This window comes from Brassica rapa, chromosome A09 (genome assembly GCF_000309985.2).
Source record: "Brassica rapa cultivar Chiifu-401-42 chromosome A09, CAAS_Brap_v3.01, whole genome shotgun sequence".
In the NCBI taxonomy this organism is placed as follows: domain Eukaryota; kingdom Viridiplantae; phylum Streptophyta; class Magnoliopsida; order Brassicales; family Brassicaceae; genus Brassica; species Brassica rapa.
This window is the reverse complement of record NC_024803.2, coordinates 35540667-35564204: the sequence shown is the minus strand read 5'-3', so window position 1 is coordinate 35564204 and position 23538 is coordinate 35540667. Positions and strand designations below refer to the sequence as shown.

At 37.1% G+C, this 23538-nt stretch overlaps 5 protein-coding genes and 1 long non-coding RNA gene across 8 annotated transcripts in view; 4 read left to right on the top strand and 2 right to left on the bottom strand.

Moving 5' to 3' along the window:
• Nucleotides 1-1639: 1639 nt before the first annotated feature.
• On the top strand, nt 1640-6078 carry LOC103841513 (protein HOTHEAD). 2 transcript variants are annotated; one of them, XM_009118056.3, is made up of 5 exons: nt 1640-2982; nt 3094-3722; nt 4755-5158; nt 5244-5782; nt 5861-6078. In XM_009118056.3, exons 2-5 carry the CDS (start codon nt 3122-3124, stop codon nt 5922-5924), a joined length of 1608 nt encoding a protein of 535 aa, XP_009116304.1. In that variant the 5' UTR covers nt 1640-2982; nt 3094-3121; the 3' UTR covers nt 5925-6078. The 2 variants fall into 2 exon arrangements, with proteins under 2 accessions (XP_009116304.1, XP_009116303.1); XM_009118055.3 differs by having other exon boundaries at nt 1714-2982; nt 3081-3722.
• Nucleotides 6079-6141: 63 nt separating this feature from the next.
• LOC103841508 (protein HOTHEAD-like) lies at nt 6142-9908 on the top strand. Its single transcript, XM_009118053.3, has 5 exons — nt 6142-6477; nt 6574-7215; nt 8576-8979; nt 9071-9609; nt 9688-9908. Exons 1-5 carry the CDS (start codon nt 6396-6398, stop codon nt 9749-9751), a joined length of 1731 nt encoding a protein of 576 aa, XP_009116301.1. The 5' UTR covers nt 6142-6395; the 3' UTR covers nt 9752-9908.
• Nucleotides 9909-12983: 3075 nt separating this feature from the next.
• LOC103841507 (probable inactive receptor-like protein kinase At3g56050) lies at nt 12984-15864 on the top strand. The gene is made up of 6 exons (XM_009118052.3): nt 12984-13325; nt 13418-13463; nt 14029-14435; nt 14534-14724; nt 14808-14940; nt 15014-15864. Exons 1-6 carry the CDS (start codon nt 13217-13219, stop codon nt 15607-15609), a joined length of 1482 nt encoding a protein of 493 aa, XP_009116300.1. The 5' UTR covers nt 12984-13216; the 3' UTR covers nt 15610-15864.
• Nucleotides 15865-16251: 387 nt separating this feature from the next.
• LOC103841505 (UTP--glucose-1-phosphate uridylyltransferase 3, chloroplastic) lies at nt 16252-21724 on the top strand. Of its 2 annotated transcripts, none has more exons than XM_009118050.3 (17): nt 16252-17281; nt 17670-17847; nt 17931-18080; nt 18203-18364; nt 18468-18640; nt 18734-18800; nt 19200-19366; nt 19558-19716; nt 19880-19971; nt 20056-20150; nt 20270-20347; nt 20487-20582; nt 20706-20780; nt 20872-20963; nt 21037-21199; nt 21286-21349; nt 21438-21724. In XM_009118050.3, the coding sequence occupies exons 1-17, from the start codon at nt 16587-16589 to the stop codon at nt 21557-21559; spliced, it is 2628 nt and encodes an 875-aa protein (XP_009116298.2). In that variant the 5' UTR covers nt 16252-16586; the 3' UTR covers nt 21560-21724. The 2 variants fall into 2 exon arrangements, with proteins under 2 accessions (XP_009116298.2, XP_009116297.2); XM_009118049.3 differs by having other exon boundaries at nt 16258-17281; nt 21432-21724.
• Nucleotides 20163-23538, bottom strand: part of LOC117128386 — a 31056-nt gene continuing 27680 nt past the window's right edge. Inside the window, exon 2 of the long non-coding RNA XR_004451684.1 lies at nt 20163-20474. This is a non-coding gene — a long non-coding RNA (uncharacterized LOC117128386). The remainder of the gene's footprint in view (nt 20475-23538) is intronic.
• LOC103841506 (pentatricopeptide repeat-containing protein At3g56030, mitochondrial) lies at nt 21478-22993 on the bottom strand. The gene has a single exon (XM_009118051.2). The coding sequence runs from the start codon at nt 22976-22978 to the stop codon at nt 21773-21775; it is 1206 nt and encodes a 401-aa protein (XP_009116299.2). The 5' UTR covers nt 22979-22993; the 3' UTR covers nt 21478-21772.

Sequence of the window (23538 nt, the reverse complement as noted above, 5' to 3'; positions counted from 1 at the left end):
GGAGATGACAATAGTGAGTCTCTTAACTGTTAAGTTTTTAATAAGTTCTCTTAAATGAATTTTTTTACTAAAGATACATGAAGCTAAGCGTTCAGTTACAAGCCAAATACCCAAAACCGAATCAATAGGACATTCTGTATTTCTCTGTTTTTAACCTTTAAGCATATACAAAACTTAACCAAAAAAAGGTCGAACTTATTTTGCAACCCACTATGATCTGTGCAGCTCATTCAAGGCACCTTTTCCTATCTACAGATACACTACATCAAAGTCTTCGATTGATATTTATATAGCTAGCTTTTGGAAACAAATGATATTGATGTACAAAATGATATTGGAAAAGATTAAGGAGAACTTATAGTTTGCTTTAGTAAATTCATTGGTATACATTAATTGGTGGTGCAAAATGGTTCATATTATGGTCTTATAGCAAATGAGTATTAGAGTAAGTGATAAAATTTTAAGCAAATGGTCCCAGCATTAAGTTTTTTTTTTTGCAGGGGAATCGCTGTAATACATTTCACGTGGTGAGTTTCTTCATTGAACCAAAGCTGCTCCACTGAAATCTCGCCTCAAGAAGCTGGGAACACCATTTCCTCCCATCTATGTTTCAGATTGGAATAGAAGAAGAGTAAGATGAAGAAATGACTATCAGGAAAACGAGTTATGTTCAACATTAAACTCGGTGACGGTTGAAGAAGAATGGAAGAGAAGGGAGTTTCAGACTCTCAACTTACGCTGCTCATGCTTTTATCTAACAGGTCACATGGAACTTTTTAACCGTTCAAAAGGGCAGCATCAAAACCTAGACAGATGTTTATTTTTTTCTTTTTTTCTCTTTGAACATCAATTACTGATAAAAACATTTTATGCTTGACATATTCTTCAATATCGAATTTCAACAACTCTAAATGACTAATTGTGAACAACATTACAACACTAAATAATTAGTTCTGAACAATATTTATATAACAAATATTGTGGTCTTATAAGACAAATGAGCTTGCTTATAAGGAGGCCTGTATTGGTTAGATGAATATGGAAGCGTTATGTTGTCATGTTGCTGTGGTTTATTTATCAGTCATTGCATTTCTATTTTGTTTTTCAAACTATTACGTATGTTGGTTAAATTAAGCGCACTATTAATATAAGCATATTTCGAGACTTCGAGTCATTGTTATGCCAATAGTCCATAACACACTTACGAAGGCAGTCTGTCTGATTTGGGTTTAAGTCGTGGTATTTTCTAACAAGTATTCATACCCATAATTAAATTTGCCATGATATCGTAATCAGTAACTAAGAAAATATGAATACGCTTTTAGACTTTTACACCCAATAATTAGGGCCTCACTATTATGACTCTTCTCACCATGTTTAGAGTGAGAATTGAGTGTTTCGAGTTGTTCTTATTATACTTTGTCTGAACAATAATCATTCATCGCTATTACATAAAATATCAAAACACATACAACCCCACATTAACGACACATACATACTTTTAAATTTTAATATTTCCATTTTCCTTGTATTGATCAGGTGGCTTCCTACAAAAATAAATTGTTCGGTATGTAGAGAAAATAATTTATGATGCCAACTTAATAAAAAAATAAAAAGTTTATTGGGTTCTAATTTCCAATATCACTTATGTCACTTTTGTCCTCATTTAGATATTTTTCTTTTTGATATTTTTCTTTTTCTTTCTCACCTTTTAGATATTTTTATTTCTCGCCATTATAAATTTCTAGATTTATGTTGATCTTGACTTTGTAGCTTTATGCTTTGTTTCCTGCTCTCCTTTTTTTTTTTTCTAAATATCCGTTCCTTCTAAAGTGCTAAAAAAACTTCAATTTATCAATAATATTATATACTTATTAACCCTTCTCTTTGCGTTCCCATGCAATCTCCTCTAATCCCACATCTTTTTACAAGAATAACTTGCAGCCCAAACTCCTGCAAATCCAACCTAAACAAACACTCACTTTCACGCAACGCTTATGAGTGGTATTGTTAAAGTTATATTTAAATAAATTAAATTAGACCACGAAAGAAGCACAGCTTAAATATGTGTTGGTTGGGAAATATATCTCTAAGAAGTATGTGTCGATTAGAGGTGTCCTTGATTCAATACATAAAGCCTTCACTTGATATATGTAAAGATACACACTCATTTTATTATCCAAATTATATTTACTTTGGTGTAACTGGCACCTATATAATATTATAGTTTACTGCTCCTATCATTTACGATACTCATTTTTTGCGTGAACAACTACAAAACATACAAATATATTACTATCACTAACCAATACCAAAATGGATCAACAAATCTTTTACAACTTATTAGACAACAAAACGTACAAAACCGGCGCGTAGCGCCGGAAAACCCCTAGTATTTGTAAAATAAAAATATATCCGCACGATGTGCGGGATAAACTCTAGTTACTAATCATAAAACAAAAATCTTACGTGGAAATTTACTTACCAAACTAATTTGAAACGGAGAAGTTGAGTATGTGGACTAAATTAATCGTGTTAGATTTTTTTTGTAAAAGTCTAAATATTAGAAGAAGACAAAACCACTATGACTTTGTTCATGCTAGTTTTTCAAAGAAGACAAAGGGTGGGTTTGTAAAAATCACATAAAAACACACACACAAAAAAAAATTAATATTGCAAAAAATAGTTAAAAAAAAGAGTTGTTCGCTCGAAAAATAATAAAAGGCATAAAATTATGCTACATTTTTGTTTCTTTAACTTAAATATATTATTATATTAGTAATTTATTGGTGAATTTTTCATTGAGGAGAAACTCTAGTAACGTTGATGATATACATACACTTCACCATTATATAAAGCGCCTGAAATCTGGTCTTCTGATGCCAAAAAGATACAACATAATGGATTTTCATATATTCCGATTATTTCGTTCGATTAGCGTAGCATTTTTCATCTTACATGGCTCGTGTTATTCCGACAAAGGTACGATTATTACTCCTTCACTAATCATTTATGAATCTTTAGGTGGTTATTAGTGTATACTTACTTAAAAAAATTAATGAATTTTTGCTATCGTGAAGCTGGTTATTACAGTTTTTCAAAAGATGCTACATCAGCACCAATGTTATCTCACTTCGACTACATAGTCATCGGAGGAGGAACCGCCGGATGTGCAATAGCCGCAACGTTATCCCAAAACGCTACTGTTTTAGTTCTCGAACGTGGTGGGTCCCCTTACGACAATCCCACGGCCACAGACATCGGAAACTTCTTGAGCACATTCTTGAACACAACTCCAAACTCATGGTCGCAGCTTTTCATCTCCGAAGACGGCGTTTTCAACACACGCGCACGCGTGCTAGGAGGAGGAACGGTGCTAAACGCTGGATTCTATTCACGTGCGGAAGATGAGTTCGTGGCGGAAACTGGTTGGGTAAGAGAAGAGGTAGAAGCTGCTTACGAGTGGGTCGAGAAGAAGTTGGTGTTCGAACCACAGATTAAGGGATGGCAAACGGCGTTTATAGATGGTCTTTTGGAGGTTGGCGTGACTCCCTACAATGGTTTCACCTACGAACATGTTCATGGGACCAAAGTTGGTGGTACGATATTTGATCCGGATGGTAGAAGACACACGGCAGCGAATCTATTGGAGTATGCTGATCCACAAAAGATTACTGTCTACTTGCACGCTTCTGTTCATAAGATCCTCTTCACCACCACAGGTATTTGATTAATAGTAACTAAAGGTCCATTTTAAGGTTTTCCATTATAAGAAGTTCGAGAATGATGAACCAAGAGGATCTTAGACTCAGGGCGGGCCAGTCTTGAGATTCTGTGGCTGTAGATAATTTAGTAAGGGTTTTAATTTTTTTTTTTACAAACTTAGGATTTTAATTCTATATAATTTTCTTCAAAAAATTTAGAGACCTTTTGCCAGTATTTGATTAGTCTATGCCCATGACCGACCATTTAGACTAGCTAGCTTAGTCCTAACTTAAAGACACTCCAAATGTTCTTTCGGTTGAGCCTTTGAAAGAGAAACAAATGTTTTCCCATTTGGGAGAGATGTTGATGTTTTAATTCAATGTGAAAATGTAGGAATTTTGGTCTAGCTAGAAATGCTCGATTAATAACTAAAAAAATTATTATTGAAGAAGGAGACGACATGACTGTAAGGTGTGGAAGATATAGATAGACTTATCTTATCTTACATGTAATCAAATTATGGCTCTAGAAAAAAAACAAAGAGAAAATATTCAGAACTTGTTTTTTAGTTAACAATTTTCTTTTTTTTCTTGACCAAGATAAATAAGAAAAAAAACTAAGTTTGCTACTGCTAATTGTGATTTTTTATGTTTATTTACTATATGTCTTAAGAGTATATGCTAATAACATGTTTTGTGATACATAATTAAAACAAACTCAAGATTCAAATTATAAACTAAGTGTGCTACTGCTAATTATGATTTTTTATGTTTATTTACTAGATGTCTTAAGAGTATATGCTAATAACATGTTTTGTGATACATAATTAAAACAAACCCAAGATTCAAATTATAAACTTCGTCTTTGCCCTAAATCTTCATTTTAAACGGTGACTTTCAATTGCTCGCGTTGGTGTGTTTGTAAGGAAAATGTAATTATTGTTATCATTTTGGTCGTTGTCACTTGTCATCCATCACAATCATTCGTCGTTCACCATACAAACTATTTTTCCACGGTTCAGATAAAGATTTTCTTACGCTTTTTTACAGGAAATATGAGGCCCAAGGCAAATGGGGTGATCTTCCGGGATGCGAATGGAGTGTTCCACACGGCAAAACTAGCTGCACATAGTGCACTGAATGAGGTGATCTTATCAGCCGGGGCCATCGCTAGCCCTCAGCTACTGATGTTGAGTGGTGTTGGCCCTGCGTCTCATCTAGCAGACCATGGAGTGGAACCGGTCATCCTAGATCAACCCATGGTGGGACAAGGAATGTGTGATAATCCGATGAATGCTGTCCTCATCCCTTCTCCTGAACCCGTAGAAGTGTCACTTGTCCAAGTCGCTGGAATCCCCCATTTTGGTAGTTACATTGAAGGTGGGAGTGGGTTAAGTGTCTCTATTAGTTTGTGGCATAGCTTCTTCGGTGCTGTTATAAATCTCCTCAATGAGGTATTTCATATAATATATTTCCATTATTTAACTACTAGAGTTGTTTAAAAGACTATATGTAATTTTTATATGATGTTTTATGCAGATGAAACTTCCAACCAAAACCCTATCACGCTTTTTCAAATTATTGGATCTTCGAGTTAATGTGACAACACAAGCAGGTGGGATGGTTCAGAAAGTTGATTGGCCGATCTCGAGAGGTCATTTGGAGCTGCGGAACACGAATCCAGACGACAATCCTTCAGTGACATTCAACTACTACCAAGAACAAGAAGATTTGAATAACTGTGTTGAAGGACTTAGTACTATAATTAAAGTGATAGATTCGAAGAAATATTCCAAGTACATGTTCCCTGGAGTCACCGGGCGGGGATTGTTGGATTTCATTCTTGGTCTTCCCATCAATCTGAGGCCAAGACACATTAATTCATTGTTCGATTTGAAGCAATATTGTAAAGATACCGTGATGACTATTTATCATTACCATGGAGGTTGTCAAGTTGGAAAGGTGGTCGACAATGATTACAAAGTATTAGGAATTGATGCTTTGAGGGTCATCGATGCATCCACGTTTCTCAAGACCCCAGGGACTAATCCTCAAGCCACGATAATGATGCTTGGAAGGTAAACACTTGCGCAATAATGATCTACACAAAGTTATTAAATATAACATATGTAATTCTTGGAGAGTTAAATGTGTAGGTATATGGGGCTGAAGATTCTTCGAGAGAGGTCGGAATTTCTCGAAACTAAAGAAGAACTATGAAAATTTAAATATGCTCAAAAGTCTTGTTACTAGAGACTGTTCCTTGCAAGATCACATATTGCAAGTGCATTTTTCTCTTTTACGTGATGAAATGCTATATAAGAAAAATTAAAATGTAAAGATGCTAAGTTATTTTACTAGGTTAAAATCGAACCTAAACTGAAAAGCTAGATCCATATCCGATCTACATCGACCATATATTACTAGGAAAAAAAATTAACGTGGAAATTTTCTTACCAAACAGATCTAACAAGGAACGTAGTTGTGTATATGGACCAAATTAATTGCGTCGGAAATTAAAAAAACAAAAAATTATTAGAAGAAGCCAAAACCACCATCGAATAAGACTTTACCGTGACCTTGATGATATACACTTCAGTATTATATAATCGCATGAAACCTAGTTCTTTTTACCCCAAAAAGATATACGTAGAAAGTAGAAAGAAACTTAGAGTATAATCTTACACCAGAATGGATTTCCATATATTCCGATTATTTCGTTTTATTAGCGTCGCAGTTTTCGTCTTCCAAGGCTCGTGTTATTCTGATAAAGGTACGATTATTACCTCCTTCTCTAATCATTTATGAAATTTTAGGTTTTCTAGTATATACTTAGTCCAAATTTTTGATGAAATTTTGTTATGTGAAGCTGGTTATTATAGTTTTTTAAGAGATGCAAAATCAGCACCAACCTTATCTCACTACGACTACATAGTCATCGGAGGAGGAACCGCCGGATGTGCACTAGCAGCAACGCTATCCCAAAACGCCACCGTTTTACTTCTTGAACGCGGTGGTTCCCCTTACGACAACCCCTTGGCTACAGACATAGGAAACTTCTTGAACACATTCTTGAACACAACTCCAAACTCGTGGTCTCAGCTTTTCATCTCCGAAGACGGCGTTTTCAACTCACGTGCACGCGTGCTAGGAGGAGGAACGGTGATAAACGCTGGATTCTACTCACGTGCGGAAGCTGACTTCGTTGCGGAGTCTGGTTGGGACAGAGAAGAGGTCGAAGCGGCTTACGAGTGGGTCGAGAAGAAGTTGGTGTTCGAACCACAGATTAAGGGATGGCAAACGGCGTTTATAGATGGTCTTTTGGAGGCTGGAGTGACTCCATACAATGGTTTCACGTACAAACATATCTATGGGACGAAAGTTGGCGGTACGATACTTGATCCGGATGGTCGGAGACACACGGCAGCGGATCTATTGGAGTATGCTGATCCAAAAAAGATTACTGTCTACTTGCACGCTTCTGCTCATAAGATCCTCTTCACCACCACAGGTAATTTGATTGATAGTTTCCGTTATGAACAAATGTGAATTAATCACGATTCAAACAAAAATATTGATAGAAAGAAAACTGGATTGAGGCAAATATTCATTTTAAAATTAGTATATTGATTATGTGAATTAATAATTTACATCCCTTTAGATCCGTATATATACAACTTCTATACCTGATATTCTTTTTCTTCGGAAAACTTCTTTATCTACTAAATGTGGTTTCTAATCCTAAAAGATATAATGTCCGTCTAACAAATGTATATATCAACTTATTGGTTCACTAAAATTTAAATTACTGCATAATCAATAGTTATTAGAGGTTTTACTTAGGTTTTCCATTAAAGAAATTTAAATTGATGAACCAAGTGGATCTTGGACTAGTTGTGAGCTTCCAGACCCTCCAAATGCTCCTTGCGTTTAGCTTGGTACCCCGTTTGGAAGAGAAACAAAAAACAATCCATGTTTCTTTGAGATCCTTGATTGATTCCTATTTGGAAAGATATTGAAAGCTTTTAGTTGAATGTGAAAACGTATGGATTTGAGTCTACAAACTCCTCGATTAAGCTTATACAAAATTATGATCGATGAAGGAGATACCATGACCGTAAGGTGTGGAAGAGATAGGACTTATCTCTTGCATGTAATCAAATTACGTGTGGTGGAAAATATTTTATTTTTAGTTAGTAATTATCTATATATTTTTTCAAGACCAAGCTCAAGAAGAAAGGGAAAAAACCTCGTCACTTTGTTTGCTAATTATGATTTTATGTCCATTATTAGACGTCTTTCGAGTACATGCTACTTAGTAACATATTTTGTGATAACATAGTTATAAAAAAAGTTTCACAAAAAAACATAGTTAAAAAAAAACTCAAGGTTCAAATTAGAAACTTCTTGTTTTGTCTAAATATTCATTTTAAGCGCTGACGTTCAATTGTTCGCTTTAGTGTTTGTAAGGAATAATGTATCCAGAGCCGTGCATAGTGAGAGAAACTAGAAACCTTAGTTTATGTCAAAATTATTTGTATGTTTATGTTTCATATTTATAAATTAAACATACACGGTAACTAAAATTATATACTTTCTACCAAAACTTTATTTCAAAATATTTTGATGACTTACCATATAATTTCATCATAAACAATTTTATTTTAAATTTTTTTTGGGGGACATCAAAAATCATTGGCACGACTTTGCATGTATCATATAATTTTTTTATATGATACATTCATGGAAAAAAAATTATATGACACATGCAGAGCCGTGACAATAATTATGGTGATCATTTTGTTCGTTGTCATCCGTCGTTCACCATACACATTATTTTTCTACGCTTCGGATAAGATTTTTTTTTACAGGAACTATGAGGCCAAAGGCAAATGGAGTGATCTTCCAGGATGCGAATGGAGTGTTCCACACGGCAAAACTAGCGGCGCATAACGCACAGAATGAAGTGCTCTTATCAGCGGGTGCCATCGCGAGCCCGCAGCTACTGTTGTTGAGTGGTGTTGGCCCTGCGGCCCATCTAGCAGACCATGGGGTGGATCCTGTCATCCTAGATCACCCCATGGTCGGACAAGGAATGGGTGATAATCCGATGAACGCCGTCGTCATCCCTTCTCCTAAACCCGTAGAAGTGTCCCTTGTCCAAGTCGCTGGAATCCCTCACTTTGGTAGTTACATTGAAGGTTTGAGTGGGTTAAGCCTCTCTATTAGTTTGACGCATAGCTTTTTCGATGGTGTTATAAATCTTCTCAATGAGGTATATAATCAATTAACGTTTAAATTATAACATTATACAATTTTGCCACTTACAAGACTATATGTTAAAATTGGTATGATGTTTTATGCAGATAAAACTTCCCACCAAAACCCTCTCAAACTTTTTCAAATTATTGGATCTACGATTCAACATTACAACACAAGCAGGTGGGATGATTCAGAAAGTGTATGGACCGATCTCGAGAGGTCACTTGGAGCTGCGGAACACGAATCCAGATGATAACCCTTCAGTGACATTTAACTACTACCAAGACCCAGAGGATTTGAATAACTGTGTTGAAGGACTTAGTACTATAATTAAAGTGATAAATTCGCAGAATTACTCCAAGTACAAGTTCCCTGGAGTGACCGGGCGTGGATTGTTGGATCTCATTCTTGCCCTTCCCATCAATCTGAGGCCAAGACACATAAATTCATTGTTCGATTTGAAGCAATATTGTAAAGATACCGTGATGACTATTTATCATTACCATGGAGGTTGTCAAGTTGGAAAAGTGGTCGACAATGATTACAAAGTATTAGGGGTTGATGCTTTGAGAGTCGTCGATGCATCCACATTTCTCAAGACCCCGGGGACTAATCCTCAAGCCACGATCATGATGCTCGGAAGGTAAACAATTGCTCATAAATGATCCACATAAGTTATTTAAATATCACATATATAATTCTTGGAAAGTTAATTGTGTAGGTATGTGGGGCAGAAGATTCTTCGAGAGAGGGCGGATTTTCTCGAAACTAAAGAAGAACTATGATAATTTAAATATGCTTCAAAATTCTTGTTACTGGAGACTGTTGCTTGCAAGATCACATATTGCATGTGCATTTTCTCTTGTACGTGATGTAATGTTATATAAGAAAAACATTAAAATCTAAAGATGCTAAGTTATTATTTATATTTTTTTGGTCTAAGATGCTAAGTAATTTAAAATAAAGCATTCAACAATGTTAGGTCATTTCCTAGTCATGCTTTAAAAGTTTAGTGGTTAATAATATCAATATTCATTCATGATGCCTAAGTTATTTTGCTCTGGAACATGAGTAAATATTGATGTTTTAATTAATCACTAAAACTTTTAAAGTATAATTAGGAAATGACGACCTGACATTGTTGATTGGTTTGTTTTCAGTAACATACCAGTACATAGGGTATACTTTTGCTATATGTGATCTTAGAAATCTAAGAATTTTCAGAATTTAGTTTATTTTAATATTTATAAGGTTTTGAAAGAATGCATATCAAATTCCATTATAGAGGTACATAAGAAACAAATAAGATCTGACGTAAGGAAAAACAGCGTAACATGTATATGTACGCTAACGTGTGATTGCAACTTCAATAGTTTATATTATTTTAAAAGAATTATTCAATGTTTTCAGATCTTTGTAACAAACTTTATTATGGTCCGAAAAATATTTTACTATATAGTATCAAATATATTTATATACGACAATGGTTGATGATCCTAGACCATTCAGAGCTCCCATATGCATGGTTTGTAGCACTTAATAAGCCAGTGACAAAATTAATGAATGCATGGCCTTTACAATTTCAACTTTTTAAAAATTTCAAACGCAGTCACGATGAAAGTTCATGTCTTATGCGCTATATATATTCACATGGAAGCGAACATGCACTCTTGTTTTTTTTTCTAAATAAACAAAAATAAAAGTTAAAACAGAGTTTAGAGGTCGAAAGGGAATCACGAATTAGGTCAACATGTGAACGTAAAGACAGCATACTACGTAAGGATGAAGTTAGATTGTCAGGACATGGCGGTGCACTGCAAAACATTATAATATTTATTATGATTTGGTCTCTCTTCACCCAATCAATTCCGATGGCTTTCAGATTACGGCGAAACCGTTAAGTCAACCTTATATACTACTACTTGTTATATCTAAATTTATTCCAAAAATTGGTTTTCTTTATTAAGTTTTTATTTTTCATATATATGCCCTTGCAAGTAGATGGTCATATATGATCAAAGTCATTATATTTGGAGTCTTTTTTGGGTCCTCTTTGATGCACACTCTCGAACAAGCATATGCATGAAACATAGTTGCATTGGATGCATCAAAGACAGTAGTTAAACTGATGAATGTCAAAATGTGGTAAAAGTCTATGCATGAACATATGCATTTTTGTTTGAAACAGTGAATATATACATATTAGATTTGTAATTGTTGAATATGGTAATGTTTATGCATAGATTGGTTGTTATCCACTCGCCCGGATTTTTTTTCTTCCTAGAAGCTGTTTCGGATTACATTTGGTTCGTGTTAGACTCCAAGAAAACAACATCAAACGAGTAAACATATAAGTCATAGATAGATTTTTTTTTTTTTTTTGACGGCAAGTCATAGATAGATTGTGTGTAATTTTTTCTTTATTTTATTAGGATAAAGACCACAAAACGTGGGCGGTGTTGATAACAACAATCATGGGACACTTCTATAAACTACTATTTTGTGTATTAGAAAAACTTAAAATATCGTAGAAAATGGGGGTATTCCCATTACATCCATGACTATACTACCCACATTAGGGGTGGGCACTTTACCCGAAATCCGAAGTGGCACCCGAACCCGATCCGAAAAACCCGAACCGAAATCTGAACCGAAGTAGCAAAATATCCGAACGGGTATTAAATTAGGAGAGATTGGATATCCGAATCCGAACGGGTAATATCCGAACCCGAATGGATATCCGAAGATAACCGAACATATGTATAATTAACCTTATATTTTTAATTTACATCTTTCATTTTATATAAAATATTTATATTGATACTACACATATTTTAAATTCATATGATATACATACAATTACGTAGAAGATGATTTGCTATGCACTTAAAATACATGTCAAACTTTTTATTTCAATAATTAACAAAAAGTTACATCCAAAATTTAAAAACAATAACCAAATTAATGTCTTTTTAGTTTGAAAATGTTATGTCCAAATCTATTAACCATTCAATCTATTAAAAATACAAAAAATAGTTAAGTGAAAGTTATATATTTAAATACAAGAAATTTGAAAAATGAAAATTTTAATATTTTTTTTCAAAATCTAAATATCCGAACCCGATCTGAAATAACCGAAACCGAACTAAAAATACCCGAACCCGATCCGAAGTACAGAAATACCCGAACGGGTTCTACACCTCTATACCGAAATACCCGAAAATCCGAAATACTCGACCCGAACCCGAACGGGTACCCGAACGCCCACCCCTAACCCACATGGCAACGAAGCTGGATTGAAAACGAAGAAACTAACAGCGAAGCAAAAACCTCCACGTTGAATTAGTCAGAAACTCCTCCACGTACTTATTATTAACTCAAATACTATTATTAATCCACAAGACCATAACAATAACACAATCATTCAACTTCAATCATCCATATTACCCTCACACACCAAAACAAAAAACCACGTGGCACATAGACCCTACCATCATTTTCGTTATTATATGTTTTTTCCCTCATTTTCTGGTAAACAACCTACAAAAAAAAAAGAAAAAAAAAACATTTCCACAGGCTAACGGCAAAAGTCTTAATCGACGGTGGTGGGGTGGCTTTGGCCTCTTCTTTTGAATCCTTTTTAGCTCTGGCATCTTTTAGGTCCATAGATTCTCCTCTTTTTTTTTTTACATGTTGTCTTGTGTTTGTTTTTATTATACACCAAAGTTAATATAATATAAACCGTCATTATCATACACGTTTAAAGAGATGCCGCCAATCAAACATTAATCTTTACAACGATAAATGCTAATCTCATTCTCTATTATCGCTTAACATAATTAAAAAAAAAAATTCATGAGAAAGAAAAAAAAAAAGAAATTATTGTAGATTTTATTTATTTTATTTAGAGTTGTGTGTTTGTCAACAAGAAGAAGTTATTGCTTACATCCTTTATGGAGTAATTTATTATCGGCCAAACCACGGGGACACGCGCTTTAAAAATACTTTTAATTGTGCCGAAGAAAAAAATAAAAATCTTGAAAAGTCGTCTCTCTCTCTCTCTCTCTCTGTCTCTCTCTCTCTCTCTCTCTCACAAATCAGCAGCCATGCGAACTCAACCTCTTAGCTAGCTTTCTTCGTCTTCAGCAGATCGAGATTCGATTTTCTCAGCTTCCTTAGCTTACTTCGTGCTGCTTAAATCCTATATCCAGCTGTCTGTCGTCTTCTCGTTGTTTTTTTTGGGTTTGACGATGAGTACGAACTGGAAATCTGTTCGATTAAGGCTCGAAATGCGTACTCTAATGATTTTTCTAGCGATTTTGAGCTTCGATTCGTGTTTTTCGCTGGGAAACGAAGAAGGTAACAATCGGTTCTCGTTTCTATTTTTGTTTCACCTTGCCTATAAATGGAAGCGAGCTCCTGATTAAACTTGTTTTCCTCTCCTCTTTCAGGTGTGACGAGAGATCTACGGATTGATGATAGAGACGCCTTAGATTTGTAAGTCTCAGCAGCTTTTTTGGATTTATTTTTATATGTGATTGCTTTTCACTTAAGTTCATTCTTGAAGGCAAACTCACTTGTTTTAGTATCTGCTATGTGTTTGTTATGTGCATTGAACTAATAATAGTTGGTTTAGTGGCTCAATCTCTTGGATTAGCTTAAGGGTTTAAGAGTTCACATGTTCAAGTTCGTTTGTTTTCGAAAAGAAGAGTTGATTTAACATAGTTTGGGTTTACCTACGTGCTCAGAACATCATATAGAAAGAAAAAAAAAATGTTACATGGCAACTTGATTGATTTGAATGTGGAAGTTGAGACATGTGTTGAAAAATGAATTCTGGTTGGGGCATCAACATCAATGTAGTTGGGTATAGTAGATCTACAACTTCAACACTACGCTTTTAGATTGTTAGAGAGTGAACTTATACTCTTTCTAAATCTTGAATCTTCACTTTTGTAGAAAAGAAGTTGTTGTCAGTGTGTGCATTTATATTAGTCGACATAATCATTTTGCTATCTCCTCTGTCGTAAACTCATTTTCATTTTACCTTTTTTTCTTCTAGGAGAGGTGTTAGTTTCCACAGGAAGTTACTTGGCCGTTTCCGTAACCCATACACCCATTTGAACAAGGACCGTCCTCCTGTGGCAGCTCTTGCACCAGCGTCATCTTCTGTTCCTTCTCATAGAGGTACTACTACCAGAAAATCTTCAGCATTGCATCCACCACGGAGAAGTCCACCTGCCCTGCATGTTTCTTCTGCTCCACCTCATTCTGTGCCTCTTTCAAAAAATCCTAGTGTAAGAAGTTCTTCAAGCAGCATGGTTCCCGTTGTGGCTGGCTGCGTAGGCGGTGCTGTGTTTTTGCTTCTTTTAGCTACTGGTCTCTTCTTTTTCAAAAGTAAAGCTGGCAAATCTGTGAATCCTTGGAGTACAGGTCTTAGTGGACAGCTTCAGAAAGTGTTCATAACTGGTAATTCAATTTTCTTACTCACTTGATACATCATGTAAAGTGGCATTGTTTGTTCTGGAATATTGAAGTTAAACTTCTTGTCTGATTGTCTTACTTAGGTGTCCCAAAACTGAAAAGATCTGAGATTGAAGCTGCTTGTGAAGATTTCAGCAATGTCATTGGATCTTGTCCTATTGGTACATTGTTCAAAGGGACACTATCAACTGGGGTGGAAATAGCAGTGGCTTCTGTTGCTACTGCTTCTGCCAAAGAATGGACTAATAACATTGAAATGCAGTTCAGAAAGAAGGTATTCACTGTCTACCAGTTCCCTTCTATTTTCTAAAAAGGGTCATCGTCTTATCGTTTTTTATGTTCTTTTGATAATTTCAGATTGAAATGCTATCCAAGATAAACCACAAGAACTTTGTCAACCTTCTCGGTTACTGTGAAGAAGATGAGCCTTTCACTAGGATCTTGGTCTTTGAATATGCATCAAACGGATCTGTCTTTGAACATTTACACTGTAAGCAAAAAAAAAACTCTTTACTCACATGAATTGTCTCTTTTCCTTAACAATATTACTTTTTCTTTTGCAGATAAAGAATCAGAACACTTGGACTGGATAATGCGGCTTAGAATATCAATGGGTGTAGCGTATTGCCTTGACCATATGCACGGGCTTAAGCCACCTATAGTCCACAGCAATCTTATCTCATCATCAGTTCAACTCACAGAGGATTACGCAGTCAAAATCGCAGATTTCAACTTCGGTTACCTAAAGGGTCCATCGGAGACAGAAACCAGCACCAATGCACTCATAGATACGCACATCTCAGTCACAACCCAAGAAGACAACGTCCACAGCTTTGGTTTGCTGTTATTCGAACTGATGACCGGGAAACTCCCGGAGTCTGTTAGAAAAGGTGACTCGGTAGATACAGGTTTGGCTGATTTCTTGAGAGGAAAGACTCTGAGGGAGATGGTGGATCCAACGCTGGAATGTTTTGATGAGAAGATTGAGAGTATAGGCGAAGTGGTAAAAAGCTGTGTAAGGGCAGACCCGAAACAAAGACCGACGATGAAAGAAGTCACAGGGAGGTTACGAGAGATCACAGGATTGTCACCGGACGATGCTATTCCGAAACTTTCAGCTCTTTGGTGGGCAGAGCTGGAAGTGCTGTCCACTGCGTGAAAAAAGAGTACTACGTTGCTTCATAACGAATCTGTAAGTATTATTATAAATGTGAAGTTTGTGTGTGTGTTCTTGCGTCTCGTTGGGAGCTCTTTACTTGTCTTTAGGCATTATATATAAATCTATGCTAGTTTCTTTAACGACTCAAAAATTCTGGTGAAAGAATTCGTGATCACGGTAATACTCGTTTTTGGTAATGCATATTCTTGTGTTATTGTATTTGTAAATTAGTTATTATCATCAAATTCCAATCAATCGTGTTCCAAGTACCATTGATAAACACCATCATAAAGATTTCTCGATCAGAAAATATAGCCGAGGATGAGGCTTGGCGTTGATACAGCTAGTACCAAGTAGTACAATAGATTGTTGTGATGCTGGAGGCGAAACAAGTACTGCAAGTTGGTAATGGACCCTGAGAAACTACAGATAGGGGTTCGGACAGGGAGATACTTTGGTTCAAAACGTTCTCTGATTATTCAAAAAAAAGAGAGAGAAAAGAAATACAAGAATTGGATAATACCTGAATTCATGAAGTTTTGAATGAGTGAAATTCATAACCTATCTTTAAAAAAACACATGCGAAATTTCGTAGCTTATAATCAAACAACATATTTAGGAAAATGCTGATAAAATAAAACGCCCATCGGCCCATGTAAATATGCTACCCAAGAAGTCGGCATGAACATGGCCCCATCGGCGTAATCCAAAGCAATGCCATGTGGACCGTCAGATTAAAGATTGCATCGCACGACAATCACACATCGTCTACACAATCAGCTCCTTCGCTGATAATTGGATTACATTCAAAAAAACAAATAAAAAAATAAAATAAAAAAAGGAAGCAAAATCGAAAGAGCTTAGGGGAGGAGGAGAAGAGTATATGCTTCGAGTATCTCTCCTTATCCCTCCTCCGGGTCCTCTTCAAAAACCCCACACACACTCCTCCTCCTCTGTTACCTCCTCCTCTCTCGCCCATGGCTAATCCTCAAACTTCTCCGCTTCTCCACAACCACAACCACCTCTCCTTCTTCTCGCACTTCCAACCAGCCACTTCTTCTTCCTCCTCCACCTTCTCCTCCTCCTTTTCAAAAAGCCTTTCAAATCTGCTTTCTCCTTCGTCTCGTTCTCCCTCGCAGCAATGTAACCACCAGGCGACACGTGTCTCCACCGTGCCCGTCGAGTACTCCACGCCGACTCCTCCCGAATCCGACGATTTCTCATCGGAAATCGATCGGCTCAAGTCTCTCCTAACGAAACTAGACGTTTCTAACGACCAACGGAGGAAGGAAGCGGTCATCGACTCCGACTCCAGAGTCCGTCGATTCTTCAGCGAGAATCGAGGCGGCTTATCGAAGGTTTTAGGCTCGCTTGGTTTGGATTCGAGAGAGATGTTTCTCGTCAAGTGCGTGATCGCGGCGGGGCAGGAACACGCGCTCTGTGTTGGTTACGAGGAAACATTTGAGGAAGAGGAAGAGTATACAGTGAGAAGCTCCGTGAAGACCGCGCTTTACGCGTTGGTTGAGATGATAGAGCGTTTCGATGTGAACAGTAGTGGCTATAAAGATAGAAGTAGAGTTTTAGAGGCGGAGAACGTTGCTCACTTTAGAAAGTTCTTGACGTTTCTGGGTGAGATTGAACAGTTCTACGACTGCATTGGAGGAATCATCGGGTATTAATTCTTAACCTCCTCTATTTCAGAAACTTCCACTAGGAGTAGAAAGAATGCTTAGGCATAGACCCCATTTGGATTTTAATATATTTATGGCTGGCTCTGGTTAGTTAATAATATTTCGGATTCGGATCAAGTTTCTGGATACATTAGGCCCCCACCATTTGGGGGGTTTATATATGTTCGGGTTTGGTTAATAATACTTCGGGCTCAAGTTTTTCCTGTTCGGATTGGGTTATAACCAAAAGTACTGTTCTACATGATCCAATTGGGTATGGATTTAGGTTTTTCGGTTGGGGTTTGGTTCGGGTTCAGTTACAAATGCTCTTAGAATGCTATTTCTTTCTTTGATGTATTCACTAGTAAGACATGCATGATTGTTTGTCAGATATCAAGTTATGGTTCTTGAGCTTCTTCACCAATCGACTAAGAAGCATAATACTAACCGGTCACATCTTGTTGAAGAATCTTTGGGTTGCCAGTACTTAGAAATGCACACTCCTAGCGTTCTTGACCTTACGAAAGAGAAAGAATATGCCTCCCAGGCTGCACTATGGGGAATTGAGGTTAGTATGGGTACTATTTCTTTCAGTGTTAAACTGAATATTGTTTTTTTGCTTTCTGAATTATAAGTTGGTATGCGTATTAGGGATTGCCAGACCTTGGTGAAATATATCCCCTAGGAGGTGCAGCAGACAGATTGGGTTTGGTTGATCCGGAAACAGGAGAATGTCTTCCTGCAGCAATGCTTACCCATTGTGGACGAACTTTGTTGGAGGGGCTTATTAGAGACCTTCAGGTACATGTTCACTTATTACTTGAGATTACTCGAGTGAATGAAAGGGAATATGAACAACAGTGTTTGTTCATGTGAGGTAGTAACGTTATTTGTTTATCCTTTTTACTTGTTGTAATTTATAGGCCAGAGAGTTCCTTTACTTCAAACTTTATCGAAAGCAATGTGTGACACCCGTTGCCATTATGACGAGTGCTGCAAAGAAGAACCATGAGCATGTTAGCTCGCTTTGTAAAAGGCTCAAATGGTTCGGAAGAGGTGAATCAAATTTCCAACTCTTTGAACAGGTATAGGAAATGTACATAATTTTTCTTCTGTTTCATGTATACCCTTTTTGGCTACAGCTGTATCTTCAGTATACTCACGATTAAAACTGCATTTGATTTTTAGCCCCTCGTCCCAGCTGTCAGCGCTGAAGATGGCCAATGGATAGTATCAAAGCCCTTCGTGCCTGTTAGTAAACCTGGTGGTCATGGTGTGATTTGGAAATTGGCTTATGACAAAGGTGTCTTTAAATGGTTCAATGACCATGGAAGAAAAGGAGCAACGGTTCGGCAAGTTAGGTTAGTCACTTATACCTTGTGCAGTTGTTCACTAAAGTAAAATCAGAACTTCTTGGAACTCTGGATTTAGTGTTGATAGTTGCGATATTGCAGTAATGTTGTCGCTGCCACAGATGTGACTCTCTTGGCCCTCGCTGGGATTGGTTTACGGTATAAGAAGGTAGGCTTGCATTCTATATTTAGAAATCACACACTAGACATAGATACAAAAGATTAATAATGTCAGTTTTGGTGACGAGAAGGATGAGAATCTGGTGTTGATTGCAAATGGTCCCATGTTCGCTGGGGTTGAAAAAGATTTCTATATCACGTAGTAAAGTTTCTTTAGCGTACATGTGATGGATAAGTTCCTGTAGAAATATGAGCTATGCTTTCCAAACTCGCATACTAGTGGTCATAGGCCTCAAACTTTGTTTACTTAGTTTTCATTGAAGTTAACTATATTAACTATGGGTTATCACCTCTCTACCATTTCAAGATAAGAAAAGTGAAATGATTTCCTTTTGAGCTTGAAAAGACTACCACAAACCTTGATATGTTGTGAATCTTAATGTGACAGAAACTTGGGTTTGCATCATGTAAAAGAAATGCTGGAGCTACGGAAGGAATTAATGTATTGATGGAGAAGAAGAATCTTGATGGGAAGTGGGAGTATGGTATATCATGCATTGAGTACACTGAATTTGATAAATTTGGAATCTCCAACAGATCCCCAACTGTTAATGGGTATGAGATTTCTGTCATTGAGTTTGTTCATACTTAAAAGTGCATTTATCTTTCTTCTAGCTGTAATTTATCTACACTTTTGTTGGCTGACTTTAGTTTTAGGCGTTCTTTCTGTTCTCTGGTTAGATCTAGTGCTACTTATTAACGTGAACCTTTATCAATCCTCATAATTTATTTTTTTGCTTCTGAAGTTTGCAGGCTGATTTCCCTGCCAATACAAACATTCTATATGTAGACTTACATTCTGCCGAATCAATTGGGTCGAGCAGTAACGTAAAAAGTTTGCCAAACATGGTTCTCAATACAAAGAAGCGAATTGAGTACATTGATCAGTACGGAGACTATCACAGGTTTGTATGATTTGAACACTTATGCTGACTTATGTTCCCTTGTTATAGTCACCATTCTTCTCGTCATATCTAGACTACTGCGTAGCTAAAATGGAATCATTCCAGTTCCTTTGGACTCCTTGTTATAGTCAGCAACGTTCTTACTATTTTCCTTCTTGGGCAGCGTTATGGGAGGTAGATTGGAGTGCACGATGCAAAACATAGCAGACAGTTTCTCAAATAAATTTACATCTAGATGCCAGGGCAGCCTAGAAGGTAGAGTTATTTAAATAAGTTGCGGAGTTTTGACTGTATGCCTGAAAATAGGTGTTGATTACTCTCTTAATATGATCTTACCAGACAAACTGGATACATATATTGTGTACAACGAACGTAGGAGGGTCACTTCATCAGCTAAGAAGAAGAAACCACACGCAAGTGCTGCATTACACCAGGTTATCTTTCTCTTACCACTTGCGTAGCCCTTCTTTGTCTTATTCTCTTGTATCATTGCGTTAATTTATTTACTCAAATGTAATTGATCTAATTTTCAACTTTATCTTTTTCCTTACAGACACCAGATGGTGCATTGTTGGATATACTCCGAAATGCATATGACCTCCTTACAGAATGTGATATTAAAATTCCCATGGTTAGTTCATACATACATCTCTTTATACGACTTGTTTTTATTATCATCGCTATTTTATTATCATCTCTTTATACGACTTGTTTTACGTGTCTTATTAAAAAGGAATTCAAGAATTAATAGTGGTATTCTACTTCTCCAGGTTGAACCTAATGATCAATATGTGGATTCCCCACCACCGTATCTAATCCTTCTGCATCCTGCTCTTGGTCCTCTTTGGGAAGTTTCAAGACAGAAAGTAAGTCAATAAGTCGATTCTTGACACTAGAAAGTGCACTCTGCTTTTGTTTTATGCTTTTCAAAAATCGTAGCAAAGCCTTTACTGTAATTGTTCTTTTTTTTTTTTTTACCATTGTTGCAGTTCAAGGGAGGGTCAATTTCCAGTTGCTCAGAACTGCAACTAGAGATTGCAGAGTTCTCATGGAACAATGTTGAGGTTCTTAAAGTTTTATTCTCTGCCAACTATATTTAGCATTGCTTTCATTGTTTTGAGTTTCGTAAATACAAAATCAGCTCATGTCGCATAGGTTGATGGTAGCCTGGTCATCAATGCTGAAAATGCCATGGGTTCAACAACAATTAACGAAAAGGGTGAACCAATATTACAATACGGACTAAGGTTAGATCAGTTGTTGATAACATTCTTGTACTTGCATTCTGAACTCACAAGAAACTTTTATTTTTTTTGGTAGGTGTGGGAAATGCAAACTGCATAACGTCAAAGTCGTGAACCGAGGAATCGATTGGAACAGTAAATCAAATGTTTACTGGAGAAACGATGTGAACCGGCTCGAGACTTGTAAAATCATATTGCACGGAAATGCAGAGTTCGAAGCCAGCAATGTAACTATAGAGGTACAGTAACTCGAATGTGCAAAACAGAGATTAGAGTCTCTACTCTAAATGAAGTGATATATACTCTCTCTTGGTGGATGATACAGGGAAACCATGTTTTTGAAGTACCTGATGGCCACAGACTGAAAATCACACGAGGAAGAAGTCCAGGTCAGTGAACTCTATTAAAAAAAGCAATGATACATAAGAAACCAGGCAAAGCTGACACTAGTATTGATTGATTTGGTGATAGATTCAGGTTTAAGCATCAACTTGGAAGCAATAGAAGAAGAGGTAAGGGAAACAGGAAGCTGGTACTGGAACTACAAACTCAATGGATCTCACATTCAACTTGAACAAGTACATGTTTCTCGAAACTAACTCTATCCAATAATCTAAGCCTCCCAGAGTAGAAAGTTTCATGTAATACAGCACATATGCTGCAAATAAACAGTAGGTAGTGTCTGCCTGTAATGTAAATGTTGCTGCTTCCCTTGTAAATTAAACACAATCGTTCCACCATTCTATATCCAATGTGTTCCGTTCTGTCTCTAACTGTTAAGTGACACGCTTGTGCATGTTTGGCCCTTTGAATCAATCACATTGTTTCTCATAAAACTCACGCAAAGCAGTTCCCATCCTCAACCCTCTCACACTCATCTCCTTCAAAACCAACTTGGCTTCCTTAAACCTCTTTCTCTTCACAAGCTTACTAGCCAAACTCCCCATACTCTCCTCATCCAACCTCTGATCTTTCCCAGCGTACGTCATCACAAACTCCACACCCTGCGCATAATAGCCACACTCCACCATCTCCCCGATAACGTGCGCATGAGTAGAGTACAATACCGGCAACCCTTCCTCCTCCATCCTCCTCAGTATCACCATCGCCGCCTCCACTTTCCCCGACTTACACGCGCCCAACACAAGCGCGTCGTAAGTACGCGTGTCCCCCTCCATCCCTTCCCCCTCCATCTTCCTCAACACCTCGCTCGCCTCCGCCACGTCACCGTCGTAACAGTGCGAAGTCAAAAAGTAATTATACGCCGTCACGTCCATCGGAACCGCGTGAGATCTCATAACCTCCACCACGCGCCAAGCTTCCTCGATCTTGCTCTTCTTCGTGAGCGCGTTCAGAATCGGATGGAACGTGCACGACGAGAGACCGAATCTCCCGACTGCCATGTCGTTGATCAGGACCAGCGCGTCGTCGACGCGGCCGAGCTTGCAGAGGCGAGCGATGAGCGTTTCGTAGGCGTGCTTCCGCGTGTAGCCGGCGTCGGTCTGAGGTAAAACGCGGCGGAGATCCTCGAGCGAGGAGGCGTAAGAAGCGGTGTTGGTTAGGAACTTGAAAGTTGCGGTGGTGTTGAAACAGGCGTTCACGACGCGGGTGTTTAGGAGACGGCGTACGGCTTCGAAGTCGCCGGAGTTTCCTGCTTCGTAGATGAGGTTATCGAACTCAGTGGTGGTGCGGCGACGAGGAGGAGGAGCAATTGGATTGGTGTTTACGGTGGAGAACGAACGTCCGGAGATTGATTGAGGGAGGAATCTCGAATTGGTTGCTTCTTTAAGGCATCGCCGGATAATAGACATCGTTGAATTTAAGGCGCCGGAGATTATCAGTAAAATGAGAGATTGTTTTGGTGTAGTAGGGTTTAACTGGAAGATTTTGGAAGAAGACAGTATTGATGGGCCTGTGATTAGAGTAGCTGGGCCTATTACCCCCATAATAAAACAACAGGCCTTTGTTAAAAGCTTTTGTGTATTAGTATCAGGGAAAATGAGTGTTTTTGTTGTCATCTGCAATAGTGCTCTATAATTTCTTTTATATTTTACTTTAAAATAGAGTGCTCTATTTGTTCAAAAAAAAAAAAAATGAGTGCTCTATAATTTCTTTTATATTTTACTATAAAATAGAATAACTTTGTTGAATTTGCTTCAATGGTTAATTTCGTAATAGAGTTATTTTATAATATAGTAGAATATAGATGAATATTGTTTTTTACTCCAAATATATAGTAAAAAATCAACATTCATCCATATTTCACTCTATTATATAGTAACTTTATTACGGAGTTAACTGTTGAAACAAATCCAGTTCTATAACAGAGTTACTCTATTTGTAAATTGTAATAGCTTAATAACCAACTTGTTTTTGTTTAAGCCCCACTAGGTCCAAACTCTAGTGTTTTGAAAGTCATGATTTAAAAAAAAAAAATTGTATTGACAATGGTCTAAACCCAAGACAAAAGAACCACAACTCTCTTGTAGTACCAAACTACCAACATTTTGGCAAAGTATAAATAATTTAGAGTGCCTCCTTTCATTTAATTTTTAATGTGAAAAGTACCACATAAGTC

Excerpts from the sequence above, each read along its gene's own strand:
- LOC103841507 (XM_009118052.3), top strand. The coding sequence starts at position 13,217 with ATGAGTACGAACTGGAAATCTGTTCGATTAAGGCTCGAAATGCGTACT. Across the intron at positions 13,326-13,417 it reads TTCGCTGGGAAACGAAGAAG|GTGTGACGAGAGATCTACGG; the intron begins GTAACAATCGGT and ends CTCCTCTTTCAG. Across the intron at positions 14,436-14,533 it reads TCAGAAAGTGTTCATAACTG|GTGTCCCAAAACTGAAAAGA; the intron begins GTAATTCAATTT and ends TGTCTTACTTAG.
- LOC103841506 (XM_009118051.2), bottom strand. The coding sequence starts at position 22,978 with ATGACAACAAAAACACTCATTTTCCCTGATACTAATACACAAAAGCTT.
- LOC103841513 (XM_009118055.3), top strand. The coding sequence starts at position 2,880 with ATGCCAAAAAGATACAACATAATGGATTTTCATATATTCCGATTATTT. Across the intron at positions 5,159-5,243 it reads TTATAAATCTCCTCAATGAG|ATGAAACTTCCAACCAAAAC; the intron begins GTATTTCATATA and ends TGTTTTATGCAG. Across the intron at positions 5,783-5,860 it reads ACGATAATGATGCTTGGAAG|GTATATGGGGCTGAAGATTC; the intron begins GTAAACACTTGC and ends TTAAATGTGTAG.
- LOC103841508 (XM_009118053.3), top strand. The coding sequence starts at position 6,396 with ATGGATTTCCATATATTCCGATTATTTCGTTTTATTAGCGTCGCAGTT. Across the intron at positions 7,216-8,575 it reads GATCCTCTTCACCACCACAG|GAACTATGAGGCCAAAGGCA; the intron begins GTAATTTGATTG and ends TTTTTTTTACAG. Across the intron at positions 8,980-9,070 it reads TTATAAATCTTCTCAATGAG|ATAAAACTTCCCACCAAAAC; the intron begins GTATATAATCAA and ends TGTTTTATGCAG.
- LOC103841505 (XM_009118049.3), top strand. The coding sequence starts at position 16,587 with ATGGCTAATCCTCAAACTTCTCCGCTTCTCCACAACCACAACCACCTC. Across the intron at positions 17,848-17,930 it reads CTGCACTATGGGGAATTGAG|GGATTGCCAGACCTTGGTGA; the intron begins GTTAGTATGGGT and ends TATGCGTATTAG. Across the intron at positions 18,365-18,467 it reads ATTTCCAACTCTTTGAACAG|CCCCTCGTCCCAGCTGTCAG; the intron begins GTATAGGAAATG and ends TTTGATTTTTAG.